At 36.9% G+C, this 16,068-nt stretch overlaps 1 protein-coding gene across 1 annotated transcript; it reads right to left on the bottom strand.

Annotated features, from left to right (window-relative positions):
* Window positions 1-4,755: 4,755 nt before the first annotated feature.
* LOC116194388 (ferric reduction oxidase 7, chloroplastic-like) lies at window positions 4,756-10,581 on the bottom strand. The gene is made up of 9 exons (XM_031523202.1): window positions 10,196-10,581; window positions 8,778-8,872; window positions 8,480-8,667; window positions 7,220-7,454; window positions 6,720-7,047; window positions 6,256-6,529; window positions 5,873-6,128; window positions 5,360-5,786; window positions 4,756-5,220 (listed from the first exon to the last, which is right to left on the bottom strand). The coding sequence occupies exons 1-9, from the start codon at window positions 10,434-10,436 to the stop codon at window positions 5,051-5,053; spliced, it is 2,214 nt and encodes a 737-aa protein (XP_031379062.1). The 5' UTR covers window positions 10,437-10,581; the 3' UTR covers window positions 4,756-5,050.
* Between the last annotated feature and the right edge of the window lie 5,487 nt (window positions 10,582-16,068).

The raw sequence follows: 16,068 nt of genomic DNA, 5'->3' as shown, positions 1-16,068 counted from the left end.
TTTTTTGCATAAATATTTCTCACCGCGCGTTGAACAGACATGAATTCTAATACAGATTATTAGATTAAACTGTATTATTCTTCAGTATCGTAATTATTATGCAAGGGAATTCTTCATATCATAACGGCCGAAGAAACTACATTTCTTCTTCTTGAGGAAGTTATTATGTGCCAATTCAGACTCCTCTCACAAGTAATACAAGAGACAATCCACACAGATCGCTCGAATTCTGCAGAATAATACTAACTACTGACTCATACTCTCTCTTTTGAAGATCGAGATGTATTAAGCCTATTGATTGTGACCTATCTCTTTCAGAACTTTTATTTACTTTGATCGCAAACTGCTTTTAGTAGGATTTTACTACCATGAATTACAGTTAAATTTTTTGCCAGCTAACAATACAATTTGCCAACTAACTGAGCCTGAAATATATTCACATCACAATGATCACATGGCCGAATAATATAATATTATGTGCATTGCATTATTATATATAGTCGGAATCTCAAATTTGGTTTAAAATATATTCACAATAGAAACGCCAATGGGACCAATAAGTCTACTGGAATTCGCTCTATCAATGAAATCTCATTATTCATACATAACGAGCATATATATTCATATTATAATATAAGAACAGTAAGAATTAGCCGCATTCTTTCATATAGATGTACAAAACGGTGATCCACGTTACATGCAAGTTGAATATAGTTTCAGTTTCTTATAAAAGTATATAAGGTATAATGGTATTCCATAATCTTTTTAATTAGTAAAAGTTTTAAAACATTAATTCATACCGTAATGTGTCAAATCAATTAATGTTACTGAAGAAGGTATAAATACAATCGCCCCATATTATTCTTTAAATATTTATTTTTGAAGAAAAAATTATTCATATTTTAGTAAGTAATAAGGGAAAGGAGAAAATTTCAATAGAGTTAGGCCGAGAGAATGCCAATCTGAACGTGGTCGGACTTGCACGGACGAGAGAGTAGAGAGGAAAAGAGAGAAGGAAAATAAGAGAAAATCAGTAAAGGTGGTATCGTTGTTTAGAAAACTATATGAATTGACAAATTTATCCATATTTGTCTCCTATATTCTAGTGAGTAATAAATTTTTTTTCGGTTACAAAGAGAGGCCCATAAATATAATATAATGAAATATAAATCATAATAACTAATAAAGGGACACGGATGATTTTCAACTTGAAAACTTTTAATTATCAAGTAAAGACGTATCTCACTACACTACACCTCTTTAATCCGTCAAGGATCTCTCCAATAGGAGTAGTATGAGATGCAAAATATATGCCCACACTATGCACAGCCTTTTTTTTTTATAGATTAATTCGATGTGTTGAACCATGAGTTGACATTATAAAAAGTATTATATATTAAAAATTGCAAATAAACGTTGAAAACTTTAAAATGGAAGATTTTTTCAATTCATAAAATGCATTAAAGGTTCTCCAAAAAAAAAATTACATAAATTAATTGATTGCTCAAACCACGGGCTTGTACTTAGTTATATTTAATGAGAAAGGACTTATAAAAGATGGAAAATATTTCTGAATTCCTTCCTTTTTTTCCCCAAGCTTGAAAACCTTAAATAATTTTATTATATAGTGAATTATCAATTAATATTTTGATGAAGTGGCGGAATGAGAATGTATCAGTTTTGATGTTAAGGTGCCATGAAAAAATTCTATTCGAGTTTAATTACGCTCGACGTGAGTAGAGTTTGCTGCTATATAGGTAGGTAGGTAACAAAAATTTTATACAGAAAAAACCTTTGAGTTTTGACGACATCCGAAATCAAGAGGAGGAAAGTTAGCTCCAATACCATAATGTCCGCGTACGACAACCTTCATGTCATGTCTTTGACTCCATATCTACCTCGTACGCATTTGCCTTTTGTACCTCTTACAGAGAGAGTGTCAGAGTTGCTTTAATGAAACCCCATCTAATTTCCATCCTGTCAGCCCATCACCTACTACTCATCAATCCGCTGACAGTTGGTGTTCCCCTCCACCCTTTGCAATCTGTTCTACAGATCCCAGAGAAAAATAATGATTTGAACGTCAGGCAGGAGATTAGAGAAAGAGACATCGGAATGGAAGGAGAGCACTGTTGTCGGGAAGAGGGAGAAAATTGTGAAAAGAAAAGGATAGGATGTTATATTTGCTGACTAGAATACCCAAAAGTTTTTTTTTTTCTTTAGTGATTGATTACTTGTTCTTAAATGGGTAATCGAGTATGTTTATAATATTAATTTTTTAATAATTTCGAAAATTCAAAAAAGTGGGAGTCACTCTTAATAATAATAATAATGATGATGATGATGATAGTTTTTTCAATTGTTGCGTTCCGTCCGAGGACTGGAATTGTTTCCAGAATAAAACTATCTAATTATGTCTATAGTGGTTTCTTGACATATCTAATGGTGCTAGATTGCTCTATCCACTGGCAATTCAAAGGAATGGCTCCTTTCAAGTATAATCTGGCGCATGTTCTTACCCGTCAATTTAAAGATTGCAGATTCGATACCTAGTGAAACTATTCATGTCTCTTTATTAGTTATTTATAATTTATCTTTAATTGCATTAGATATTGCGCTTTCTTTATAACCGAAAAAAAGAATAACAAATATAATCTCACGGCTGGAGGTAGAGGTCCTCTGGACCTCGACAAATGTTCCCGTGATGACGGTAGATGTCATGCCGCGATGTGTCGGTGGACAATGTTCTCCATTTTACGATGGGAAAGGGTTTAACAGTACAGGATCTCTATTGAAGTTATATTTGCAACAAGGGTATTGAAGAAGGAGAGACAACAAACAAACATCCAGATGGATGTACACTCCTCACTTCTATGTATCTGCTTGCAACTCGTGTTTCCTTCATACCCTGATCTCAGGGGCAATCAACATATCCGACACAACCAAATCCTCATGTAAGTTGCGTATCGGACAGTCCGATCGTGAAATAGCCGATCTAGATTTTCTGCTTTTTTTTTTCCGATATGTACTTTGATATTCGGAAGCCCATTGAGCCTGCCTTATCCAATTCGAGCCGGGTCGGTCCGGACTGATTGTGTTTTTTCTTTTGATTGTTTATTTTTGCAATCGTGTATTTTTTTTCAATGTGAACCCTTCCTACTAATCCAATTAAGCCGGGTCGATCCAATTGTGCAATTAGTTTTTACACGTGTGATTTGGGGGCTTCGGGTTTAATGTTTATTAATTAGTTTATGACTTTTTTTATTTTTGTATTTTGGAAAAAAAAATTGATATTTTAATTTACTGAACTGGCCCGTTCAATTTGAAAATGATTCGAACCAGACTTAATTTTTCTTCGGATGCAATCGAACGTCATGGAAAAGATCTAATCAATACAAAAAATATAAAAGGTAAAAGAATGAGTGAGAAATTTTCACGTTTAAAAAATACCAACACGTGTACGGCCAAATTTCTCATTTGAAATCTAACATATAATTATTTTTTTTTCCTAATAACCACCAGGGAATACATATTGTGTGAATTTTCCCTATCACATCAAACGTATAATTCCACGAAGCCCATCTATGCCTGGGATGCTTAAGAAGCCCATCGGAGGGCCCTTCTTTGCCTTCTTAGTGAGTTTAAGGTACAGATATAACAATCTTCACAATTACTACCGCAGATCATGAAGATGTGTATAATGAAACTTGTGACACAAAAACAACATACCGTCGCCCAAAGATTACCGAGGCACGCGGTACATAATTAGTTGGGATTACAGTCAAAAGATTGGAAAGGGATGTCGTGAACGAATGATCGTACTCATGGCTCAAAGATTATGATAGAAAAATGACGGCGTGGGACTAATCACATATATATATATATATATTATTCCTCTCTAAGCGATTTCTAATATATAATCATCTCTACACAGGGATCAGCCCGGGCTCCAAACCATCCCTTTCCCTATCCAAGTAGAACATCAATGCCCCGAAAAAAACTGATCGATATGTGGAACGTGACTGTCACAGTAGTTGAGCTGGAGCTGAGATACATGTCGATTAAGGTTCATGTTTACGCAAAGATCAGTGCGCAGAAGAAAATGAAGGCGCCGAGGATTTGAGTCGTCGAACTCTGAATGGTGTGAAAGCATAGTCCATTATTTGTTACTTTGAACAGCACTCGTCACGGACGGGCAGCACGACTGGAACCGCCTCCACCACATGAACTTAATTAAAAGACACGCGGGCGAGAAGCCTAGAACAATTAAGTGCTATGTTTTTAAACCCGACCAGGACAAAGTAGCAAGCATCCAAGTGATCCATTGAGCCAAATGATCCGGTCAGACCAATTATTTTTATCTTCACTTTCATTAGTAAAAAAATCAGAAGAAATTTCATATTGAAAATGATAAATATACAAATCAAGATATAAGCAATATCTTAATTTTCAAATTTTAAAGTGCGAGTGGGAACCTTTTCTCAAACTCGGTTTTTTCACGTTTTTTCGATTCCTTCCTTGCATCCAATGTTTTCAAACCTGATCCATCAAACTGGCGGGTAACCTGACAAAGTATTTGGTCGGACCTCGCTCCAGGGGAGGTCCCCTCCGTCAAGCCACCGCGGGCCTTCCCCATCCTTCGGTGGTTTATTTCTTTTTTTTTTTTTTAAAAATCAGGTTTTCTTTCAAATTTTTAAAAATTGATTAAAAAAAAAAAAGAAAAAAGCTATATCAACCCACATGAGGTGTCATTTCTTCAAAACTAGGGGTTTATTATCATTTATTTTTAAGGTGGGAGGCGTTTTACTAGGAGGATGAGTACATGAAATTTACCCTTTTGATCAATATGATCAAATCTCCAGAGATCGACCGGGAACAATGTGCGGGTCATTGACCCAGTTATTATAAATAGGACGTACTGGTAACATGACTAGGCCTGACTGGGCGGTACATCCTAAGGGAAGTAGCGTAAGTCACATGTAAACATGTGCAGTATGCTTCCGTACATACCGATTTATGAAGTCGGATCTGCTCGAAGGCATCATGGCAGCTATAAAACGAAAGAGTGGCTATGAAAGTGGAAGATCGGGCTGTCTGATCCTCTCTTTAAGTTCCGAGATCTGCATTCCCCGGCCACACTTGTCTCCAGAGTTGCAGGACCACACACAATTACGCCAATATCAACGTGGCCCCACTGGTCCGATACCGATCCAAAGATTTCTGCAGACGCAAGGAAAATAAAACGTCTGAGTGAAGATCAAATTTGCAAGTTACTGCCTAAGAAAGTGCCCCTTTGAACTTGGGGAAGCGAAAAGTATCAAAGGTCCTATGAAATGCGAAAGGACAATGAATACAGTACCTTGGAAGTTCGGCCTTGAGCAGTATAGAACTCTTCTCGAACTGATTGATTCCCTTTGAGGCAAATTGCTGGGCATCAAGGGAGCTGTCTGTACGTTCTGCTCGCAATGCTCAGATTTCTCAACTGCAGATGTTCGTTTCTCCCAGCAGGACCATAGAAACACGGCAGGGCCTCCGAATATAATCACGCTTGCAAGCATGCACACCACGAAAAGAAGCCCTCTGTACCGCGACTTTGTTTCGGTATAACTCAATAGGTTGAAGATTTCCAGAAGAGTCATCAACACTATAAATCCGGCAATAGAAGACATCACATATAATCCCAACCAAATATTGTTCCCTGTACCAGCCAAAACAGATATGCCACACCCGTTCGAGACAGGAAAGACATGCGAGCTCTCGGCGCTCTCAATAATGATACCTTCTTCCTACAATGATCAAGAAAGCAAGATGACAAAAGAAATAATGGATGTCAACAAATTCAAGCAGGTTCATCAAGATCGGGCAAATTAACCAGTGAAGGTGCTGATTCTTGAGTGATATATATAACTATGTCAAGATTTAGTTTGTCTGGGGAGAAGGCACATATAGACTCCATGTCAAGGGTGGAAAGTAGAGGCAGCTCGTTGGACTTTTTGATGGCCCAAACGAGTAGAACGTTGCTCGTTAGACACGGTTTTCCTTCCCCGACACGGTGGAGGATATCACTCAAGATGGCAAAGAATGGTGAAATTCCGATTCCTCCTGCCACCAGAACAAGGTTCTCGTACCTGCCAGAAGAATAATAGGGAAGGTAACTCCATTAGCTGAAGATAAAGTGACACATGGAAAGCTTATGAAAGCCTTCTGAGAATGTAATGAAGAAAATTCAACAATTCGAAGACTTTGTTCACGTACGACAAATGGTAAGGAAACTCATGACCGTAAGGACCCTCGACTGAGGCTGTTATCTTTGGAGGTAGGAAAGTTGTCTCGTTTTGATCACAAGTCTCTTTATTATCCAACATATTCCTGTCTAGTTTGGCTGTCCACTCCCCCGAAACCTTAATGAGAACGGAGAGATGATTTTTCCCATCAAGAGGACTCGACGCAACACTGAAAGGATGCCACTGCAGCCAAGACAGTTCCCGAATTTGAAGGAAAATGGAACTCAAGGCATTGTACCGCAGGCCTGCAATGCAAGACGAACAGAAACTCAAAGTCAAGCGAAAATTCATGGACTTAACGATGCAAAAAGTCGGGGAGTTTTGCCGAAGATAGTTTGCCAAACCAAGTTGTTCTGATCTGGTAACGTTGAGTAGAACTTTTAAGATCACTTTTCTGAAAGGGACATTCACTTCGAAAGAGAAATCGGTTATTACTTGCTGGCTTCGAGAGGACCAGTTTAATGATTCCACAAGGAAGGCGGGTCGCTGATATGACATTGACAGTTCTTCGTGATTGGCAGAACCTCAAGAAACGATCTAGCAGAAAGAGGAAGATTGCTCCACAAGCAAAGGTGAAAAAATAATCGCCGACATGCATTGCAAAGAATATAACGAATACAATGTAGAGCTGGTGTGTGTAGAAGAACACCTCGAACTGCATCTTCCTCACTGGAGGAAGAGATGTGACCCACATCAGCAGACCAACCGACAGGCCTATAACTCCCGCAAAATTGGATGTATCAGAAGCTTGCCAAGAAGTTATCTGCAGAAGGCAATGTTAATGAAATTCAAGAAGCTTCGGCAATGTTAATGTTCAAGCAGTGCCATTTTGTTTAGTATGCTGCTTCGCCCTCACATTGTGTGACCCTCAGGTAACGCAATGTACGTATATGACAGCTTTAATTTGCAACAAAATTTACAGCTGGTAGACTCACTTCCTCTAGGAGGGTGCCTTGCATTGCCCAAGCGATCACGTATAACAGTCCATGGAGGGTGAAGAGCAGCATTGTAAGATGTCCGAGCCACACATGGTACCTAGCAGCTCGCTCAAATGGAATATCTACAAGTCGAAGAAGAGCTGATCCACGAGCAACCGGGAGGAACAAAAATGCCAAGCAAAACTCTCCAACAATTCCTATACGAGACGCGAGAAATTCCAACATGGTCGCACTACAATCACAAAATTGGTAAAAAATGTTAAGTTTGGTGCATCATTTTAGAAATTATTCTGTCCATTCGTTAGCAGGTGAATAGAGATGATACATCAATGCAAAAAAGGTACCTAATAACTCCATGAAAACTGAGTTAGATGGACTCTTTTTGAGTTAGAAATGGACGATGGCACTTCCAGTTAGTCGTTTTTTTGTTTTTCTTTTAGTTGGTTTTAGGACAGTTAGGTTTATTGGCTTTATAATCTTTTCTAGAAGATTTTCGAGCTTTTTCGCAGAATTCATGCTATTAATGTCATGTTTAACGTTTCAGGGTCAAAGCTAAAAGCACAGAGGGGTTTGAAGCTGTGACCGAGGCTTGGAAATCATGGAAGGAGCCAAAAATGCATCTCAGGAATTTACTGCCGCGGCAATGCCGCCTTGTTGCCGACAACATTCATCAGAATGCTCTGTTCTTTCTACCATGACACACTTTGTCGAGTTGCGGCGAGGTCATGCTAATGTACTGAATTTTGCGTCCCAAGTTATTTCGGCAATTTCCAGATTCGAAATCTTTATTTGGGGAATATTTTGCAATGAAAAAGCTTGAAAGGGCAAGTTTAATAGAGAAAAAAATATTTTCCTTTCAATTAAGAAGTTGGATTTTAAACTTTAGGAGAGATTTTGTAGGGGTGAGGGTTTCCGAATGTAAGAACGCGAGAGCTAAGGAGAACGTGATAGAGCTGTGAGAGACGAAGGAGAAGACAGACATCGTAACCGACATCGGCCATCTTTTCTTTCAAATCTTCTTTTCTGCGTGCTCAATTATGTTGTCTTTGATCTCTAGAACTTTGGACTCAATTTCAACGAGCTAATTCGTTTTGGCCAAGACACAAGAGTTATCAATGGAATCTAAAGTCTAATTCCAATTCGTGATCTTATCTTCTTGGTATTTAGCTAAAGTCTAGACCAAACACTCATAGACATTCTATATTAGTTGTTTGATACGTATACTTGCATCCAACCATCAATTTATTGCAAAATTACCTCTTTAGTATGGGAGGCAACGGGGACTTAGAATATTCGCTAAGATCCTCCAAGGTATAGGCACTTATCGCCCACACAACGTAGGCTACAACGAGACAAATACCGATGAGTTCCGCTGCAGAAACTACTCCAAATGGTCCATCCACCACGACAGGGAATGTCGATAACCTAAACCTCGGATACTTTGCCTGGTTTGAGCTTCCTGAAATTATTGCCATGTCAAGTGACTCGGTTTGTCCTTCTACTTAGGAATGAGTTGTTGACCAAGAAGAGAAAGGGAATGAACGTACCATAGTACGAACTGTTCCTCCCGAGAACACATAACGATGCGGCGTGCTATGGCAAGAATTGTTATCGCCAGAACCGGACCACTAAATATCAAGAATGCGCTTCCTGCAAATGGTAATCCGTATTAGTAAGCAAATTACTTTATATGCTATAAGAAGCATCATCATCCTTTCATTGAATCAAGCACCACATTATTATATATATATTGGCAGGGTTTTTTGGCCAAGAGTTAGAATTGCGATACTAATTCAATTTGTCGAAAATGCTATTTATACAATTCACAAAATGTAATATAGTGAATTTTAAACAAAGGTTTATCACAAAAGTTCAGTTTAAGCACTTAATTTACATATTTGTTTTGCTGTGAACCTGATGTTTTGTGACATCCCAATAAATTTTTAAATATTACTTTTTTTTCTAAATTTGAAATTCTTGGAGTTATTAGCATGTGATAAATTTTTGTCCCCCAAATAGCCTTAATTTCATAATATTTAGTGGTTTCCAGTAACTCTTTTTGAAAATTATATGAATAATCAATTAATTTTTATTTTTAGTGTTCCATCTCTTGCAATGCACTGGTTCATTAACACAAAATTATATAATTTGTTTAGAATTTTGAAAAAAAATTACTTATTAAGTCAATTAATTAACTAATTATTCCCTTGGTGATTTGAAACTTTTCAATTTCAATTTTTTAGATTTATGAAATTAAGTATCGTCACTTATATAAACATTTTTTAACTGAGTTATGTGCGCGCGCATATATATATATATATATATATATATATGTATGTATGTATGTGCTATTACTTCTTAACTATTTTCTTAGATTATATATCACTTCAAAAGAGCTTGCTCTTATATTAAATAATGCATTTTATAATGTATAAAGATATAGATATTAGATGCTACAATTAACGTGTAATTTTGAAATTACATAAGTAGTCTTAAATTATATATATTGAATAAAAAAATGAAATATGGTGGCTAAAGCAATAACGACATATGAATTTCTTTTATTTCAAAATGAAAGAATAAAATAAAATTTTAAAAATAAAGAAATTAATCTCGACGTACAAATTCACAATGTACAGGGACAAACAATATAGAAAAAGGATCAATGTAAAATTAGCTTAAAGGAGCACGTTTCAAAAGTGGTAGGAAAGAGAGTTGAGAAAATAAAATAGAGTTGATGAGTGGCAAAGTGAAGTTAATGGGTAGTTATTAATATGAGATTCACCATTATATCCTCAAATCAAATGGTTCTAATCAATTGAATTAAATATGACAATGGGCAAGTTTGAAAATAGAAAGTGAGGCAAGACAGTCTCTTTTGGGTTTGGTTTTATAATAGTGGATAGAGAGAATCCGATCATATGAGAAACAGATGAAGGAAGAAAAAGGAAACCCTGAACCAGCCAGACAGACCATTGCCGCCAAAGATGGTATCGCTGGTAAGTGCACGCCATTCGTAGTAGAGTTCAGTCACCAGCGGCGCCGGGAAGAGGAAAATGAAGGTCACCCAGGCAGCAAAGATCAGACCCATCGCCATCTCGAGGAACCATTTCACCAATATGCGACCGGCAGCAATGCTTTCCGAACATGGAGGAGCTGGGTCCTTACTTGAGAGCAGATATTGGTGCTCGGCTGAGCCTGAAAGTTCCTCCATTGGACTGGTGCGGAAGAAATGCGTGTATCAACTGTTTTCACATACATAGACGCACGCACACGCATACACATATCGTGCAGACTGCAATTGCATTAAATATTTCTTAGTACTCTCATTTATTATTTTAGTTACTGTCAACAGTTATCTGCCCTCCTTCTACACTTCTCCCTCCCGCCAATATATAGGCCCTCGTTAGCTCTTTTTTCCTAATTAATTATCTAAGGAATTTGTTCCACTTCTACCAAAAAAAGGAATTTTTTCCACTGAAGTGTTAAATCATCAATGCTGCAATTAAGCCTGATGAGACGGAAACCCGCCCATTGCACGAACATTAATATTATGAACTTTGAAGATATTTGAGATAATTCTTGAAATATAAAAATTTATTATCATGAAATAATATAAAACTTAGATAATTATATATTTGTAACTAGTGTTCTAAACCCGTACGTTGCATGGATTTTTCATCATATACTTGCTATCATCTCTTTTATCATTATTTACATTTTAACAACAATTTCTCTTATTAATTCAAAATAATAATCGTCAATAATATTGAACTTAACTAATTAAGTATAAATGATCCCATAATAATCTTGGATCTAATCAACTTATTTAATATGCATCTCATATCTGTTCAATCGTCAACACACTACAAAGGTTTATCACAAAAGTTCAGTTTAAGCATTTAATTTATATTTGTTTTTGCTTTGAACTTGATGTTTTGTGACATCCCAATTAATTTTTAAGTATTTTTTTTTCTAAATTTGAAATTCATGGAGTTATTAGCATGTGATAAAATTTTAGTACAACTAAGAAGAAAAGTTTAAGATGAAAGGAATAAAAATATTCTTACATAATTTTTTTAATAGCGCAAATTGAGTCATAATGAAAGTGGAAATGCAATACAATAAAGGAAAAATCCACTTCAAAATGCTATTTGTTTCCGCGTATCATATATAATAAGATGACATTCCCGAATGATATACCAATGTGTATTAATTTCCGGAAATATATATATTTTTTCATATGTGCATATTGCTAAAGGAAACAAAATATATCTATAGGTTTATTTATTTATTATTTGTTAAAATGATTAGCCTACTTAAGTAAAAGTTTTAAAAATAAAAAATTCCCACAAAGAAAAAGAAAATAGTCTAATATGGCCCCCCTAAATATTCGTCTCTCCCGCAGGTGCACATAAATACAGCAGAAACTCGCATTGTGAAATGACATAACAGTGAAAATAATGTAAATAATACTTCAATAAAGAAAATTATTGCCCCAAAATATACTTCAATATTCAGCACAATAAAAGAAAAATTATAAATAATTAATAAAAAAACTTAAATAATCTCACTAAATATTAGATTTGCGATCTCTAAATCAATAAGTGATCACATATTCTACTACATTGCACGTCCTTTTTGTTATAATCAACGAATTTTGAGAATTGATTTGATGAGTCACGAGAAAGATGAAAACATATGACTCAACCTGTCGACACGTAGGCGCAGTGCTTTGATTGCTTTGCGTTTCACTTTCTCGACTCAATTCTCGTACAAAACCCAACTCCTCAGTAATCTCACAACAAACCATTGAACACAGGCCAGCCAGTTAGCACGTTGTTTACGTGATCCCTCCCTAATTGTGTCCTGCACCTTCTACTTTTCTCTTCTTTTTTTTCAATCTAATACGAAAGAATGTTTGCTCGATATCCATGCTCTTGACGGATACGTAGGTGACGTAGCGACGAATTGATCAGCGCGAAGTGACCTGTTTAAAATTATGCAAATGGATGGCAACTTCCTCTTAAGTCGTAACTTTCTATCTTATGGCTGTCGCATCAACTAAATCAATTCGATTGGTTGTTGCGCCAACTCGATCTATGAAGCTGCATATGGTTCGAGAATCAATGAAAATCGAGAGATCTACTCTAATCTTAATCTAATAGTGAAAATATATTCTGAACAATAAAATATTTATATAGTAAATATTTAGGTGGTTGAAAATATATACGACAATTATCTGTGAAAACCAAAACAATTGAACTTAAAGGTTATTCAAGAAGATTGAGTGTTGAAGGTTATTTCTCCACCCAATAAGTGCACTTCTCGGAACTTAAATTTGCGTTCTCCTCCTTACGGGATCGAAGCCGTTTATTACTCAACCAATACTTTATTGGTTAAATTAAATTATCAATAATCTGACGTGTGGCCATCTTCGAAAAAATGATGATGTGATTTGGTAAAATGAAAATAGTTAGGTTTTTACCCTTATATATATATATATATATATATATATATATATGAGAGTTAGTTGAGCTCTACTGCCACTCCTTTAAGGTCATGTCTCCATCTTACATTCTTCCATCCAGCTGGAGGTACAATTGCCTTTCCATCACCTTCAGATAGCAATTAATTCCACCAAACTCGTACTAATAATAAACCACCCCTCTAATTTCACGCCCCCATCACCTACTTCATCAAACAAAGAGAAAATCTTTACATGCAATGGAGGCAAAGAAAGCGAAGATCTCCCAAAGAAGGTAAATCACGATTAAGCGATGACTATTATTGCATTTGGTTTCATAGTAAGATTTTAAAATTAGATTTTGATTTTAAAAAAAGAGTGATATAAGTGGGACCCACACTTTGGCTTTGTATAAATTATGTTGTTTTGTTATGAAAAAAAATAGTATAAATGGGGCTCACTCTTTGACTTTATATAAGTTATTTTGTTTTGTAGTGAGCAGAGTTAAAGTTAGAATTGTGATTTTAAAATAATATCCTAAAATGTCACGCACACCAAATGGTGTGATTGTATTCTTATTTATAGTAGATGGAATACAACAATTGTGGAAATATATCAAAGATTACACAGTATCATAAATATCAAATATTCTTTGATATCCTCAATTGATTTTCTCCATATCATAACTCTCGATTCTCTCCCTAATACTCCCCCGCAAGCACAACGGGGAGGCCGCACGTTGAGCTTGAAACTGATTTTAGCAAGTGTAGTGTGAATAGACCCTCCGTAAGAGCACCATTGAGTTGATCGGTCGCTGCCTGATGAAGTGAAATAGAAATGGCTTGGAAATGCTGGCTTTCACGTCCTTGGCAGTGTAAAAGCTCGTGACCACAAGTCGAATAGGCTGAAAGAGGAAAAAAAATGCAATAGCCCAGTTTTAAAGGAGATTGGGCGTGAAAGGTTTAGAGGGAAAGGCCAACAGAGAGAAAAGCTGTGAGCATTGGCAAAAGAGAGACTTGAGAAGACGAGGCCGTGACTGGGGTTCGGGACAACCAAAAATTTAAGGAAGGTCGAGCACGACCAGTAGTAGCAGAAAAGATAACTATCGAGATTTGAGGTGGAAGAAACGAGAGAGATTTCACAGATAAGTCTAGAGAGGGAGGAAGGAAAAACTCGAAATTGTGCGACTCAAATCCAATGCTGACTATCGCTGCAGTAGGACAAAAGAATTTGAGGTATTCTTGTCAGTAAGCGGGAGACGGAGACAATCTGCATGGAGGAGAGATTTATTTCAGACAATCTAAGTAGGTGAGTAAAATGAAGCTTTCCCTGGTAGAACTGTGAAAGAAAGGTAGAGAAATTGGGGTTGACAATTGCAAAATTGAGGTTGCCGGGTGCGCCCGGTCATGGCCGGACGCGCCGGAGAACGTATTTAACAGACCGCTCTGATACCATAAAGAATATAGAGAATTTACTAAAATGTCACGCACACCAAATGGTGTGATTGTATTCTTATTTATAGTAGATGGAATGCAACAATTGTGGAAATATATCAAAGATTACACAGTATCATAAATATCAAATATTCTTTGATATCCTTAATTGATTTTCTCCATATCATATCTCTCGATTCTCTCCCTAATAAGCATGTAAAATACCCACTTGGGTCTACACGAACTTGAGCCCATCTGCAACCCAAAAACTTAAGCTAATAGGTTACTAGACCCAAGTCTCATATAAGCTTGTGGTTTTTTTCTCAATTTTTCGATGTGGGACAACATATCTCAACACCCGCCCTCACGTGGTAACGTGTGGTTCAACACGTGCCACGTGCCTTAAACACCCGCCCTTAATAACTGACCCGAGCCGGGCATCCTCTTCCATACTTGGGCAAGGGGGGGCAAATACCAAACTAGCCTCGAGCTCCACACTCGGGCCTAACTAGAGATGCATCTTTAGCTACCTCGGAACTGGACCGGACCACTCTTGGGCCTGATTAACATGAGGCGCACTCTTGGCTACCTCGAAATCGAATCTGGCGTGGTGTGAGCCCACATGAGCGCGCGGAAGCATGACCCGCTCTGATACCATAAAGAATATAGAGAATTTACTAAAATGTCAAGCACACCAAATGGTGTGATTGTATTCTTATTTATAGTAGATGGAATGTAATAATTGTGGAAATATATCAAAGATTATACAGTATCATAAATATCAAATATTTTTTGATATCTTTAATTGATTTTCTCCATATCATATCTCTCGATTCTCTCCCTAATAAAGCGACCTCGGGGGAAACTTACAAGCCTCCCAGACAGGATGAAATAACATACCTCGCATAGGCGGAACATTTTAAGACCTAAATGTAAGAGGCGAACAGAAGCGAGTGGGAATCAGATAAGTGACCTCGCGAGAAACTTAATAAGACCTTCCGAAGGAGACGATCACAATTAAGCGAGGATGAGATAAGCAATCTCGCGTAAAACTTGGGATTTACAGAGGGCAAAATATGAGCAAGCTTGATTAAGAGAAGACCTCGTGAGCAAGAATTGACTACAGGCTACTTAGATTGAGGGGCAAACGCAAGCGAGTGAAGTCAAAATTCAAAAATTAATTTCATCCCATAATTCTCTTACACGCTTCAAGTACAATTGCAATTGTCACTTTCAGCTCAGCAGTTCCACCCCAACTCCTACTAATAAACCCATCTTTCCTGCCCGCCCCGCCCCCATCCCCCCCTACTCATCCTCCCTCTGATTGTCATAAATTAAAATCATCGAGACACATTTTTAATATAGCGCGGTCTACTATGCGAACATGTCTCGAGAAAAAGGCAAAAATATAGATATACGAGTAAGTACTACTACGAGATATCTTTACGGCAGTCAATTGATTACTTGAAGCTCAAAGACCGCAAGGAAGGATGTGAAATTGTGTATACTGATGCCGAAACTCGTGACTCAAAGATTGCAACAAAAGCTCGATTTGTGAAATTAATTTTGTCGATAACTCAAAAATTACTAAGGAATAATGTACATAATAATTAATCATGATGGTGGCACAAATGCTATTAGGGTATGTACATGAATAATCATACAGAATGAGTCATAAAAGAAAAATTACAAACGGGACCAAGTGCACGCATGAGTCATAATATATATTTCTTCATATATTCATATTTTATAGTAAGACATGCTGACAATGAGATCCACTAAGTGATGATGTCTCTTGAGGCATCAAGGGGGCAATCAAAATGTAGATACGTGTAAGTACTAGTCCGAGATATCTTATTATAACAGTAAATTGACTACTCGCAGTTCAGAGACCGCAAGAAAATGTGTAAATTACCCATGAAACTCAGTGACTCAAAAGCTCGATA

This window comes from Punica granatum, chromosome 2 (assembly GCF_007655135.1).
Source record: "Punica granatum isolate Tunisia-2019 chromosome 2, ASM765513v2, whole genome shotgun sequence".
Taxonomy (NCBI): domain Eukaryota; kingdom Viridiplantae; phylum Streptophyta; class Magnoliopsida; order Myrtales; family Lythraceae; genus Punica; species Punica granatum.
This window is presented reverse-complemented; position numbering and strand designations above follow the sequence as displayed.

Coding starts and splice junctions, on each gene's coding strand:
- LOC116194388 (XM_031523202.1), bottom strand. CDS start 10,436: ATGGAGGAACTTTCAGGCTCAGCCGAGCACCAATATCTGCTCTCAAGT. Junction 8,668..8,777: donor GTTCTCGGGAGGAACAGTTC/GTACTATGGTAC, acceptor AGCTCAAACCAG/GCAAAGTATCCGAGGTTTAG. Junction 7,048..7,219: donor AAGGCACCCTCCTAGAGGAA/GTGAGTCTACCA, acceptor TGCCTTCTGCAG/ATAACTTCTTGGCAAGCTTC.